This window comes from Gavia stellata, chromosome 31 (assembly GCF_030936135.1).
Source record: "Gavia stellata isolate bGavSte3 chromosome 31, bGavSte3.hap2, whole genome shotgun sequence".
NCBI lineage: Eukaryota > Metazoa > Chordata > Aves > Gaviiformes > Gaviidae > Gavia > Gavia stellata.
In genome coordinates, this window is record NC_082624.1 from 855,197 (window position 1) to 869,382 (window position 14,186).

The 14,186-nt window shown below is 45.3% G+C and overlaps 1 protein-coding gene across 1 annotated transcript in view; it reads left to right on the forward strand.

Moving 5' to 3' along the window:
- AAK1 (AP2 associated kinase 1) overlaps positions 1-14,186 on the forward strand; it is a 70,060-nt gene that overhangs the window by 42,573 nt on the left and 13,301 nt on the right. Inside the window, 7 exon segments of the mRNA XM_059831556.1 lie at positions 617-771; positions 875-1,155; positions 1,915-2,196; positions 5,099-5,328; positions 5,963-6,120; positions 6,527-6,643; positions 8,400-8,495. Of these exon segments, the coding sequence (XP_059687539.1) occupies positions 617-771; positions 875-1,155; positions 1,915-2,196; positions 5,099-5,328; positions 5,963-6,120; positions 6,527-6,643; positions 8,400-8,495 (1,319 nt within the window).

The following is a 14,186-nucleotide window of genomic DNA, read 5'->3' on the forward strand; positions in this document are numbered from 1 at the left end:
ACATTAGTAGAACAACTTGGTATCTAACAAGCAAATGTATCCACAGAAGGGCAGGGTGGTGTCTGGCTTCTTGGCTCTGTTGCTGCGCGTTTTTGGAGCTCAGTAAATGTTGAGCAGAGATCAGAAGAGGTCCAATGACCTGATTCTGAGGTAGATGTACTAAACTTAAGGTACTTCTAAAGATGGCAATTTAGACAACTCTGCCCAAAGGTACCAGCTGCTTTTAAGCTAATTTGTGATGTCCTTCATCTGCTCATCCAGAACTCCAAGTGGATTTAAACATTGTGTTGTAGCAGATACTTGAATGAGTTGAGTGATTTTGACAAGTTCCAGCTGTCCAGCAGGAGAAGATGCCACAACTGGCAAAGAAGTCAAAATAATAGTGTTGGATTAATTGCTGTGAATGCATCCGTTAGGTTTTACTGTGCTTGCAGTTTTCTGGAAAGAGTTGACCTTTGTGTCTGGATGCCCACATGTTTCACCACCATGAATCACATACTGCTAAAGTATGGATGAGGTTTTTAAACCCCTACCGTGTGTTGCATGCACCGACTCTCAGGCTAACAAAGATTGTGCTCTTACTGCTCTTCCTTTAATACCTTACCTTATTTTGTAGGCTGACAGATCCCATCCCTACGACAGAAACTTCCATAGCACCCCGCCAGAGACCTAAAGCAGGACAGACACAACCCAACCCTGGAATTCTACCCATTCAGCCAGCCCTGACACCTAGGAAGAGACCCACGGCTCAAGCAGCCATTCAGCCGCAAGGTGAAACGATGTTCTCTGTGCGGTGCCTTCCTGCCGGGCACTGTCTACCGCAGGGCTGTGGTGCACGTTGATCTAACCGATCTGTCTTTTTTTTCCCTACCAGTTGCAGGACCGGCTACCCTGGGCAGTGGTCAGCCTTCACTCCCTGCAAGCATCCCCCAGCAAAAAGCAGCACCTCAACAGACACCGGCACAGCCACAAGCCAAGCAGGTGCCGGCTCCGCAGCAGGCCTCGCAGGCGCAGCCCCAGGTCCCTTCTACTCAGCCACAAGCCACACCTCAGCATCAACAGCAGCTTTTCTTGAAGCAGCAGCTTCTGCAACAGCAGCAGCAGCAGCAACAGGCTGCATATTACCAGCAGCAGCAGATGATGCAAGCTCAGCAGGTAGATGTGGATGGCCGTGTTTGTTGCATGCTTACTGTGCTGGAGGACTGCAAGGCTGTATCTTTGCATTTATGGCAAGTCCCCTGGTTTTTGGGGGCATAGGTGCAGTTTTTAGGCATTTTCCAATGTGTCTCCAGTTCTCTAGCAAGATTTTTTTGCTATGCAAGGCTGGCATTTTTAACTGTCAGTGTGGAAGGCCTCGAGATAGTTTTGTCATGTACAAACATAAAATAAGCAGTGCTGGTTAAGATTTTACAGCTCCAAGTGTTTCGGGGTCTTGAGGTCAATGCTCAACTGATGAGCGGGAGTACAATTTCTCTTCTATCTGTGGTACTAGAAGCCTTCAACAGTAAGATTCAGGTCTGTTTCTGTGGTAGGCTGCGGTGATAAGGAGGCCTGTGAACACGTGATGTGTGAGACGGGATGTGTCTAAATGACAGACTTGTGTGCTTAACTGAGGTGTTTATAGCAGCACAGAGCTCTGATAAAGCATATTTAACAGTGGAAGCAAAGGGCCAGTGAATCTTCCTATCCTGGGGAAAGGTTTAGAATTGATAAAAATGGAGAAGGGAGCTTGCGAACACAGGACGGTCTGTGCTGTGAGAGCCCGGTACGGGCAGGTGTAACACAGAAGGGATCTAATGTCAGACCAGAAGGCTGTTTTCCACCCCTCCTTTGCAGATGGTCCCCAAGCCATCGCAGCCTGTTACTGCTTTGCCACTTGCAGTGGCTGTAACCATTCCCGTGGCTGGCCCCAAGTTCTGGTGGTGGTACCCCACTTCCCAGCTGCACAACTAGCAGCTCAAGAGCTGTTTTTTTTCCCAGTTCCCAGTGATGCAGCAAGGAGCGCCAGCACAGCAGCAGCTGATGCAGAACTATTACCAGCAGCAGCAACAGCAGCAGCAGATGATGGCCCAGCAGGCAGCAATGCAGCAGAAGACAGCGGTAGCAGCAGTTCAGCAAAAGCAACAAGCCCCGGCGCCGCCGCAGCCCCAGGCCCAGCAAAGCGGGGCCCAGCCAGCGCAGCTGCAGGAGCAGGTGGTAAGAGCCTTGCAGGAGGGAGTGGGGCAGCGGGATTTGGAGTACTGGCAAGTGCTCTCCTACCAGGTCCTATATGCCAGGAACACCCCAGCAGGGCCGGCTTTTCGGACCCACAGAGTCCAGGTGATGGGTGCTGTAGGGCTTGCTGGCCCCTAGCGCATTATTACTGAGTTGCAGATGTCAGCACTAACCTTGCTGCCTCAGAGACACGTGCAATTGTTTGGACTGCTCTTTCCAGTGCTCTGGGTCCATAGAAAGAAAATGAGTAGATGATGAGAAGAAAGCAGCTGAGAAGGTATAAGTAGCTGCTTGATGCAGCTTCTCTTTATCCCTCCCCTGTCACGTTGCCTTAGAAGACATGTGATAAACTCTATTAAAAATTATTTGTACTTAACACATCAGGATGGGCACCAGGCAACAGAACTACTTTGTGTTGCTGCTGGTTTGGAAAGCTTCTGTCTCTTATTCAGGGCTCTGATGCAGAGGAAGGTGCAAACAGCCTACCTAGTTGTTTCTGGCACTGGGATAAGTTTTTTCTTTAATGAATGCTATGGAAAGGAGACTTTTCAAAGCACCATATCTAAAAATAAATAAATCAATCATCCGCTTTACTAATCATCTGAGTGTGCGTCCAAAATAAACGCTCTTTACTTAATGGAAAATATGGCTGTCTGCAACAGGGAAATAGCCAGCTGTCCACAGTGTTAAAGGCAGGGGAGCTGTGCCAGAGGGCAGGATCCATGTTGCCAAAGTGTCTCTGCAGTACATGTGGCAGGAAGCTGTGCCTTTTGCTTTCATTCCTGCGCAATCCCATCTACTCTTGCTTGGTTTTGGGAGTGCGAAGGGATGTCCCCTAACTCTAGTCGTGTGTTGGAAAGAAAGCATGTGCAGGCACCAGGCAAGAGGATGCTGCCTGTTATTTTGCTGTATTAGGTTGCACGTGTGCAAAGCAAACAGTGTCTGCTAACAAACCACTTCAGGTACACAATATTTGCGTCTAAACTAAGGGTCAGTTTGTGCTTGCTTGTTCATGAGTTGCCAGTAATTCAGGACCTAATCCATCTCTTGAGCATGGTTCCTTTGAAGTGACATCAGGAATTAATTTGACTAATAAACTCCATAAGCCAGTGACCTGAGCAATGCTGCGGAAGCATTGGTTGCTTTGCTGTCGTCTGTGTCTCAAGGCTCTGTCATATTCACCCCCTTTGCTTTTATATTAATTTTCAGCACTAAGCTGGTTGTTAGGGTAGGTGACAAGCTTGGAGCTGTTGTGTTCCTGGTCTTGTTATTGATTTGCTGAATGACCTGGGGCAAGTCAGTTTATTGAAATTGGTGGGAGATTTTCAGTACATGCAGACATGTCTTGGATGACGCCTGTTATTACCCTGTTCCTTTTAGAGGAGAAATGCCTGGAATGTAGTCCTGAAGTGCATCTCTAAAGAGCTTTGCTGTGATTCACTAGCACATAACCAGTCTTAGTTTTATTAAATCAGCTGGATTGAAAATTAGCCTTATCCCTCTGGAAGGCTGATCAGAATGGACGTGTCTGGACACTTTTCCACTCCTGCAGCAGTCAGGAGGAGAAAAGCAGTGGTTGGCTCATTTAAAAAATGATAGTGAGACATGGTCTCTGCAGAGCAGAGTCTCTGAGCAGAAGATACCAAGCCAAGACCCGTCAAAACCTTTTCACGTTGCAAGACTTGAGCTTAATAAGCTCTGCATTCATTTCTGTGGAGATTTCGGCACTGCCCTTTTATTTCTCAGCACCAAATGTACCATTCTGCAGTGACCTATATAGTGAGACGTAAGGTGGGTGCATCAGATGCAGTCAGGTCAGCTTGCTTCTCAGCCGCAGTGAATTAGTCTGCCTGAAAATGCCAGATGAAAAGCGAGACAGCTAACCACTTGTTTGCCTTGCCCCACTGTAGTTAAGAACCACACTGGGGATTTAACTCTTTTCTGATGGCCCCTTTAGATCTTTCCAAGTCTTTCATCTGTATTCCTTGGTTGAAAATGGCCTGGGATGATACAGGGTGGGGAACAGGGAACCGGTGCCCAGGCAGTGGGGGTGACATGCACAGCTTTGTGCTCTTTTCATCCTGGTTTTCCTGCTTTAAATCCAACCATGGTATTTCACTGACAGACAGATTTTGAAAAATCACAGAATTGGAAGTGATGCTGTTGTTTATCAGTACAAAACAGTATTTCAAGTATTTATGGGTTTGTGAGTTTAACGCAAGACTGAGGTAATGGAAAAATAAGATCAGTTTGAGGAAACCCCTTGAAGTTTCCAAAGGGTTTGTAACTGGGCTGTCTTGGCTTACACCTAAACCAAATGTCCCTGTTTTTCTCATCCTGATTTTAATGACAAATGTTGCTCTTGTGGTTTTTTTTTTTGCCTAAGAGAAAGCTAATAAAGCTGCTTGCACAGGATTTCTGCAGAAGACCTGTACTCCTTTAGTAGGGATTTGACCCCATCACACATTATTTGCTGGAAGAAGCGCTGCTCTTCACCTTGCCTCGCTCTGTGTATCTGTATGACAAGACTCTTGCACGCTATGATCTAATTTCTTTTTTTACCTCTGCCCCCTATCTCAGCCTCTTTACCCGTGAGCAAGTCTCCGAGACCAGCTAGCCTTTAATGACAAGCGCTAATAGAGGCTTTGCCTCCAGAGCCGCACCACAGAAAGGGGAGAAAGTCTCTGCTTGTGCAATTGTAGTAATCCTGAAATACTATAGATCAGCAAATTCCTCCTGCCCCCAGTTCTTTTCTTTGTTTGTTTTTTTCCCCTCCAGACTGTCCCCAATACATGACTTGAAGGTCAGATCCTCCAGCATATAGCCGTTTTTGTCGCGGCTGTTGGTCATGAGCAAGGACATACCATTTAACTTTCTCTCCTAGATGCAGCCGCAAATGAGGCAACAGCAAAAACCTCAAACCACACCCCCCGCAGCAGTGCAAGGTCAGAAGCTGGGCTCTCTCACCCCTCCGTCCTCCCCCAAGACGCAGCGTGCGGGGCACAGGAGGATTCTGAGCGACGTGACCCACAGTGCGGTTTTTGGGGTTCCAGCCAGCAAGTCTACCCAGCTCCTGCAGGCAGCTGCTGCTGAAGCCAGTCTCAACAAGTCCAAGTAGGTGGCTGGTCACTTGGTGTCAAAGGGTGTGGAGGGTGGAGGTAGGTCAGGCTCTTCAGAGATTTCCTATGCGAAGCTCTGAGATGAAGGTAGGCAGCAAACTCCGAGGTCTAAATGAGTCTTTGTCTCCCCAAGACCACAGTTTAGGGCTTGGGGAAGTTTTTCAGCAGCTTTCTGCCAAGGGCAGAAGTCCTCCTGAGTGCTTCTGTGCTCCCCAAGCAAACGGGGCTTTCCTCTGGATTACAAAAGCTGGTGTCATTTCAGCTGTTTCACCAGTAGCCCTGGTTCACGCTTGATGCTTAACATCAGCGCTTTCCCAGGAGTACTTGCTAGCTCACTTTTATAGTGTCTACAGGCAGGAAGCTTCCATGTGGGCATTGCAGAAAATTGTTTCAAATGGGATGCTTATGATACTTGTTTTAATCCCTGACACCAGAATGTTCAACCAGATCGTGAGTGGACAAGGCTAACTGGTCCCAGCTTTCTGTGCATGCAAGTACAATAACTCGTGCTGAGTGTTTTAAATAGGAAGTAATTATCATGCAGTAGCTTGGACCAGCTTATAGTGCTGGCCAGAGGATTTCAGATGGGTTATTAATGACTGTTGTTTGGTTGGGATGATCACATCCAGATCTGCTTCCACCACACCCTCGGGTTCCCCAAGGACCTCACAGCAGAATGTCTATAACCCACCCGATGTCTCCACGTGGAATCCATTTGATGATGATAACTTCTCCAAACTCACAGCTGAGGAGCTACTGAACAAGGACTTTGCAAAGCTAGGTGACGGTAGGTTCATGGAGATCATTCAATACCAGCCTGCTCTAAAAAACAGAAGATGGCTTGGAATGATGTTGCTTTCGGTCAGATGCTGCTGGGGTGCTCCCATATTAGCATGGTCCTCTGTGCCTGTAAGAGCTAAATCCTTTCAATTTCCCTTCTCAGTCCCTGTCCTCTGTGAGCAATTGCAATTTAAATGAGCATGATCCTCAAAGGTAGAGGTACTAACTGCTTTTAGAGTGGCCTTGATCAGTTGGTCGTAGAAGCTACAGTTTAAACTCTGCGTCATCTGCAAGTTATGATTTGCAAGAAGGGGCTTAAGTCACACACTGAAGTAGTGTCCTAAAAATCTAGGTAAGCAACCTACCTTTAGAATGGAAGTTTTTTTCCCTTAAATCTGTGTCTGGCATTTCAGGGAAAGCTCCAGAGAAGATGGGCAGTTCCACAGAGAACTTGATTCCAGGTTTCCAGCCGGCTTCATCTGCAGGCCAGGCAGATGCATTTGGTGGCTCTTCCTTCACTGCTGGATCAGGTGAGTTTGTGAATATGTCCTACAGGGCAATGCCCTGGACAGGACTGCAGAAAAATGGCAGCTCTTTGTCTTAGCCTCTTTGAAAGGAAGGTAAAACTGATATAAATTGAGCTGGGCCTTGGCACTGAGAACTGTAGGATAGGGTTGGCACTTCAGTAAAGAAGGGGAGGTAGGAACGGCACGTGTACTTGTCACGGTTGGGTAGCAGAGGCAGGAGGCACCGTCTGTAGGCAGAGGTGAGGCTTTTGGTGATGGAAGAAACTAAGTGAGCTCCTTAAGTTCACAAGAAAGCTTCTTAACGTGTTGAAGTTCCATGCAACTCAGAAGTAAAACATGTAGCGTGCAATAAGGGAATTGGACTCAGAGACGTGCTGGAGGATATTCCTTGCCTGCAGTTGTTAGGCTGTATGAAGAAGGAAGAGAGCAGAATGTCTCCACCACAGAATGAGGAGAATAGCAGAGACAGGAGAGAGCAGGGAAAATCCTCAGAGAAGAGCACAGTCTCATAATAGACATGTTAAATGGTGAAGGCAAGAAGTTATGCATTGGCTGTGATGTCTGGGTCCAGAGGCCAGGAGTCCTTGAATGGTCTAAGGAACTTTTTTGCAGAGGCCTTTGCATGTGTGACCTTGTCCGGTGTCCCCTTTGGTACTTGGGTACCAAGGTTTTGCTATGAGCAGCCCCTTCTATGCCAAAAAAAACAGTGAGTGCTGCTGCTTGTTTCTAGTTCTTCAGCATCAATTCTCACTGAATGCAGAAAAGACCTGCCAAGCACAGTATTGGAAAACTGCTTCCAGGAGCCCTAAATGCAAGTAATCATCTCCCCGTGTTGTGCAGCCATTGTTACTGGTGGCAAATGCAGCTGTTTGCTTCCCCACGGAAGCGCACCAACCCTTGGTGAGAGGATTCCTGGGAAGAGATTGAAGAGCCCTTTGTGGGGCAAGAAGTGACAAATCCATTTATATTTATTTCTATTTATAAAAAGAGATTTAGAGGAGCTTATAACTGAGCTTGGTATTGTTGGCTCTTACCTGAGAATTAAGGAGTTGAAGTCCATGACGCAACCCCCTAGAGCACTCTTGCTTTCTGTCCAGCTGATCAGTGCCCTGTGAACAGTTTACGATGTTCTGTCAGCTTGGCAGAGCTATGTTGAGTAGCAGCAGGTCCAGATTCAGCTGTAGTGTACCTTCTGCAAAGCCTGAGAAGCATCTGCATGTTCTGGGCTTTCTGGATGCTGCAGCATGTTCAATTAGTAGTTGTCTTTTAAAATGTGCCCTTTGACTCTCCTGTCCGGTGGTTTGGCATAGGAAGGTGTTTTGGAAATTGTCTTGGTGCTGGCACCGGGCTGGGCACTTCTAGCCCTTTTCCTTTCCTCATAGATACAGCATCTTGCATCAGACAGGCTCGTATCTTTTATTTCAGACAAAGAGGCCCAACACGGGGCCTGGCCTGCTGTGTGACCTTTGTTAAGGCATTTCACCTTTTGTGCCGCTGTAATGTGAGATAATAGTACTTCCCTTTCAAGGAATGTTTTTTTCGGTTAAATTGTGTTGGAGAGCTACATGGTAATAGTTGTTTTTTTTTCTTTTCGCTAGCAACATAAACTTGTTCTGAGGGTTCATGTGTATGTTGTTCTTGTCAGGCTGTAGCTTGGACTCTGTGATATGGAGCTGTGCCTGTGCTGAGATTTTGCTCAATGCTTTCTGCTTTTCTCTCTTCTCTGTTTCACTCTGCCTTTTCTCTTCCTGGTTACCAGCTGAAAAAACGAAAGACATTCTGAGTTTGGACACTAGCCCTCCTCTTCTGACTGTGCCTGATCCTTTCATTCCTCTCCCATTATCCGACACACCAGGTAACTGGAACTGAGTTTACGGACTGGGGCAGATTCTTGTTGTTTGTTTTGTACTCTTAATTTTCCAGTTCTGTTTCTAGGCACACCTGAAATCCTGGGCCTCAGTCAATGGTGCTGGGCACTGACAAGCTCTGCTGAACTCAGTGGTAGTAATGATGTGTAGTGCTTTCTGCCACTGAACATCTGTGTGGTGGTGGGAGTGGTGCTGAGCACAAGAGCCTTTAGTTTTCATGGCAGACCCTAGGGTTATCAGGTAGTTTCTAATGCCAACAACATTGGTGTCTTTTAAAGGTTCAGTATTCAAAGCCAAAAAAAAATCACTGGGTAATTACCTGTTCTGACCTAAGCCATTTTCAAATTGGTCTCCAACTTTGAAATTCTAGTTTTTCTTATTGTTAATCTTTCTTTCCCCCAAGAGTCAGTGTTTCTTTGGCTTCCAAGGTCTATTACAAATGCTTGCTTCATGTGAAGCACAAGTTAACATGTAACCTTTTCTGATTTGGCAAAATTTTCTAGGGCAGTTGGTAGCTATTTCCATTTACTTTGCAGTACTACTTAAAAGTCTTTCCTGTGTGCGCATTTCTGACTGCCGCAGCCAACACTTTTTAGCACAAGATTATGTAAGTGCTTAGGAGCTTATTTGCAAATCAGTGGGGTTTGGAATACGGGAATTTTTTTTTTATCTTGGAGTTTCTCTAAGCCCTCTGGTGAATGTGTGTGACAGGTCCCTTGTCAGCTAGCCCCAGAGGACAAGTGCTTGTTACAGCTCTCGCCCTTGTCCTCAGCTCAAGCTGTGGATCACTGGTGGTGTGACAGTAGAGGACCCAAGCTTCAAAACAATGTGCTTGTAAAGATGGCATCTACCATGGAAAGTTAAGCAATTCAGGAAAAAAAAACCTATTTTTTCCATAAATATGTGGAACTTGCTTCTGGTTGACGCCTAAAGAGCGCAAGAAACCTGGTTTGGTTCAAAAGGGATTTTACTCAGAAATGCTGCAGTCCAAGAAAAGAAGCAGAACTTGCAGGCTTTCTCCCCTACGTGAGTGCTTGCCAGGAGCTGACCTGCCCAGCTATAATTTGAAAAGAACCTACAGAAGGCAGATGAATACACGTTTTTCTTCCTTAACACCCCCCCCCCCCCCAAATGCTATTGGAAGTGTTGGTTTTCCTGACTTGAAGTCCGTCAGCCCAGACTACTATTTAATTCTCTGCCAGCGTGCTCAATGCATACAGTTGCACACAAAGACGGTTGTTTTCCTTATTGCCTGTTGCATTTTGATATAGCACAACCATACGAAGCAGCAGTTGCAGCCTTAGCTGCGGGAGCTCTGAAATTCTTCATAGTACAGAAACCACTGCGGAGAAATTGCCTTTCAACCCTGCCCTTGGGTGCAAATAATCAGAGCAGCAGTTGTCTGCGGTTTTTGTGGTGCCAGGTTGCTCATCCCACAAATCTGTCCCTGACTGGTTGTGTGTCTTTGCAGGCAGGTGCTAAACCTTCTTTCGCTAATCCTCTGCCTGCATGTTTCTGGTCCTATTGAGTTCAGTGGATCTCCTTCCATGGGGGCAAGGGCATGCAGGAGATCTGGCTTTGTTGGCTTCCTCCAGGTTCCTGTAAAGACATCTCTGATTTTTTTTTTTTTAACATAAAATTTGAGGCCAGGAGCTCATGAATGTTTCCAAGGTCCAGACCTACAGGCTTATGCTTAGCGTTGAAAACCGAAAAGGGTTGTCTGTGCTTGTAAAACCAACAGAAAAGATAAAAATCCTGGATTTGGACTCAGGTTTTCAATGTGTGTGTCTATCATGCAGAACGGAGTCATCTTTGTTCTTCTGTGTCTGCATTACCTGTGCAGAAACATCCCCTCAGCAAGCAGAGAGGGCTTGGACGCGAGGGATGTGCTGACTCGCGTGTGAAAGGCATTCTTTTAGGTGTCCCCCTGGGGTCAGTAGAGCTGGGATTGACTTTAGTCTCTTAGTATATCAGCACCTCCAGTTGCACATCTCCAAGCTCCCTTAGTTTTGTGCAGAAGCAGCTGAATTTCTTTGAGTGCTTGCTAAATATTGGCTTTCTGTTTGGAATATTTTTATTTCTCAGAAAACCTTGATAGCGAATCCCATTGCTTTGAAAACGTTTTACGTCTGCCTCTTTATAGACTGGGAGAATGCATAGCCCTTTCAGAAGTAAAAGCGTGAGCCTTTACCACTTGGTTACAAGAGCAGTATTGTTCAGGAAGGCTTTCAATACAGCCATGAGCGAGGCTTTTATTTGGTATTTTCCCTATTTGTCATACAGAGCCAGTTTTGTCAGCTCTCTGCGCTGTAAACCTGTGACAGCTGAGGGTCTGGCTGAGAGCTCAGCTTCTCTTTTTGCTTAATCCACAAACCTGCTCCCCTTGCTGGCACCTGAGGGTGCAGGTGGCATCGCTTGACTGTTGGCCAGAGACCTCCTTGGGCTTTCCCACCTTTCCTCTGTATGCTCAGAAGGACAGATGAACCTTTCTATCACAGATTCCCAAGAAACAAGTAAATAATGCTTAACACATGACAAATAGACATAGGGTGCCTCCCCAGACAGTATAAATATGTTGAAACGGAGGAGCGTGCTGCTGTGGAGCTATGGGCAACAGATGTGGCTTTAAATATGACTGCTTGCTTGTAGGTTTAGCGGGATCACGCTTTTGGTTCTGTGTAGTCAGTTAAATGTGTACAGCAAAGACAAACCGTGGACAGCAGGTTCTAGCAGGCTATCCTGTTTGCATGGATCATGGTGCTGGACATGCGTAATATCCTGGAGGAGGTTGTTTTTCATTTGTTGTGGGTAACAAGCTTCTTAGTAAGTGCTTCTAGAGAGGGGGTAACGTAGCACCCTATAGAAGGCAGAAATACCAGCTCTGGGCAATGATCAAGTGGAAGTAGAATGGTTTTCAGTATATTCTTCCTTCACCAATGCGTAATGGCTGCAATTCTTAATGGAATTGTAACTAGTAAGGGGAGCTGGCAAGAGGGATGTAAAAATATGGCAAAACATCTGTTAAAATAAGGGAGAATTAAATATTCATGCTGAAAACATTTTTCCTTGTGCTTGTGTAGGAAAGTGAGCCAAGTTCTTCTTAATAAGCTTATTGCAGGCTTCACTGCTGATTAATCATAATGGAGTATTTGATCAGAATGGTAATTTTTCTGCTACATGTGGCTATGTCTATCAGTATGAATTTAGCTCATACGAGCATGGGGGCCTAAATTTTGCACAGGATATTCTGGAGACCTGAAATTGAAGTGAATTATGAAGCTTCGAGAGATATTTTAGTTATTGAGGCTTCATTCCATGAATAGTCCCAGGTCTAGGGTTTTTATGTCTGTTCTGTACAGTAGGTTTTATTTCTTTTGACTTCATTTCTGTTGGCATGAATGGACTTTGGGTTCAATTCTGAAAACCTGCTTTGTGGAAGTATTTAATGAGAGGTTTGACCCAGAGCATGTGAATACTTCTGCTCTAGCCCATGACCACTATTAATTGCTGAAATTGAAGTGCTTAAGTGCTGTCTTGACATAGTTACCCGCACTCTTCAGTCAGGAAGAGTCATCTTACTGTCAGGAAATGCTTTAGATGTATCTTCTTTACTCTAGAAACATCTGCTCAGATAAACAAGTTTTTGAGTAAGTGACGAGTGACCCAGTGAAATGTCCTCTAAGATACTGCCAAAAATATTCCTTTCCAATTGTTGGAGGGTTGGTTGGTTTGGGGTGGGAGGGGGTATCTCCTTCTTGCTCTAGTTCCAGATAAATGTTCTTCTCCCAGGTACCCTCTGCTGTCAGCAGTCCTGGCTTATTCTCTCCTCCCTGCGGAAGAGGAGAGAGATGAGGTGGTGGGTGTGGGTCCTTGGCAGCAGAGCAAGCAAGGAGTTGTTGAGCAGCAGCACTGAGGTGTAAGCGCTGAGAAAGAGAAGCTCTGCTCCAAACTGTTACTGGATGGAGGACAAACTCCCCCGTGCTGCGGATTGCACCGCACTGATTCACGTGCGTGCTGAATCTGTGTGTGTGCAGGGTGGTGGTACTGGTGGCCTCTCTGCATCGGTACCGAGTACAATGCCATCTCTGCACAATGAGTCAATCCTTTTTACCCCTTTTCAAAAGAGAATTCTTTGCGAATTTACATGACCCTTTACTCCCTGGAATAATTCAGCATCTTAGCTGCAGCTGAGAGACAAATGTGTCTTTAGTGTAGTTAGTTATTTGTTTGAAGAACAGCATCACCAAGCAGCCTCTGCGACATTGTCTTGGCCATAACAGAAAGTGAGATAAGAGAAATTCCATGTCTGGCCCAGCTAAGTAAACAGGCAGGCATAGCTGGGGAAGGAAACGGGAGACCAAGAAAGCACGCCTGTGCCATCTGGGCACACACTGGATTCTCATTGTTGATGAAAAGGCAAACAGCGGTGCTTATTAAAGAGTCATTACCACATTGGAGTTCTCTGAGGCTTTTAAATAGCACTTCAAGGATGATTTTTGCCTTTTTATTTCCTTCAAATACCTACGGACTAGTGTGTTTTTACGTTGGCACGAGAGGATGCTTATCAGGGCTAAGGAAGTAGCTAACTTGCAGTGCAATTTTAAAACAAAATGCGTCCACACCCTTGGCCTGTTTCTAGAGCTCGCTATCAAAAATGTGTGGCCCTGATAACCATTCCTGCTCAAAACATAATTGGCTTCAAAAATAGGGTTTGTAAGCAGAAGTGGATTTTTCTCATTGTATTAAATAGAGGCTGTCGGGAACTGGCTTTCCAAGCTTTCTCTGCAGGGTGCTGAAGCAGCGCTGTGAGCTGGAGGTGAGTTTCAGGCCATTGCAATGTTTGCAGAACTGGAAATGGGGCAGAATTGTGAAGTGTTGAGGTCAGATAGCTGAAGCTGGCAGTTTCTAGCACCTGGAAACATGAGCTAGGACTCAAATCATTGGCACCCCTGTCAAAACACACAAGTACAGCTGCTTTAACAGAGCCACTATTACTAATGTAGGAGGGCTCTTTTATTTTTTTGGCACAAAATACTTGATGAAATGTTTTTAATCAGCATAACTCTCTCTACCCCAGGCCCATAAATTCTGAGAAGATAACTGTATGCTCACCTATGTCAGGGTGTTTATAACAACTGTAAAAGAAACTGTATTTCTGATAAGAACTTAAATCTGTACCAAGATGACACATTGAGATAAAGTAATTGCAGACATGCACAAATACATATTGATGTGTACTAACGATTTGAGTTTACATCTTGAGTTGGGAAAATGCAAAAGGGGAACTACTCATCTAGTAACTTGATTAATTAATTAACTGAGAGTATAATACGGTGTTTTGATGATTTGGAGCAACAAAGCCAATGGACAACTGGAATCCCAACTAAATGAGTGTAAATAGTATCTAGTGTTGTTCCTGTCTGGGTTTTGAGTTTGATCTGAAGGGGTATTATTTGACAAATATTTGAGATCTTGAAACTTAAACTTACATTGTTTGATTTTGATCGCTTATGGAGCCACTGTTAAAAGTTGTCCTACTATTCTCTATGGTATTTACAAAGTCATGTGCATGTGTATTTAATACATGCCAATTGCTATATTTTTTCCTTCTCTTTCTATTTGTGCTATATAAGAAACAATTCCATTTGACAGGAACTCCATTAGGAAAATTGAAGTCC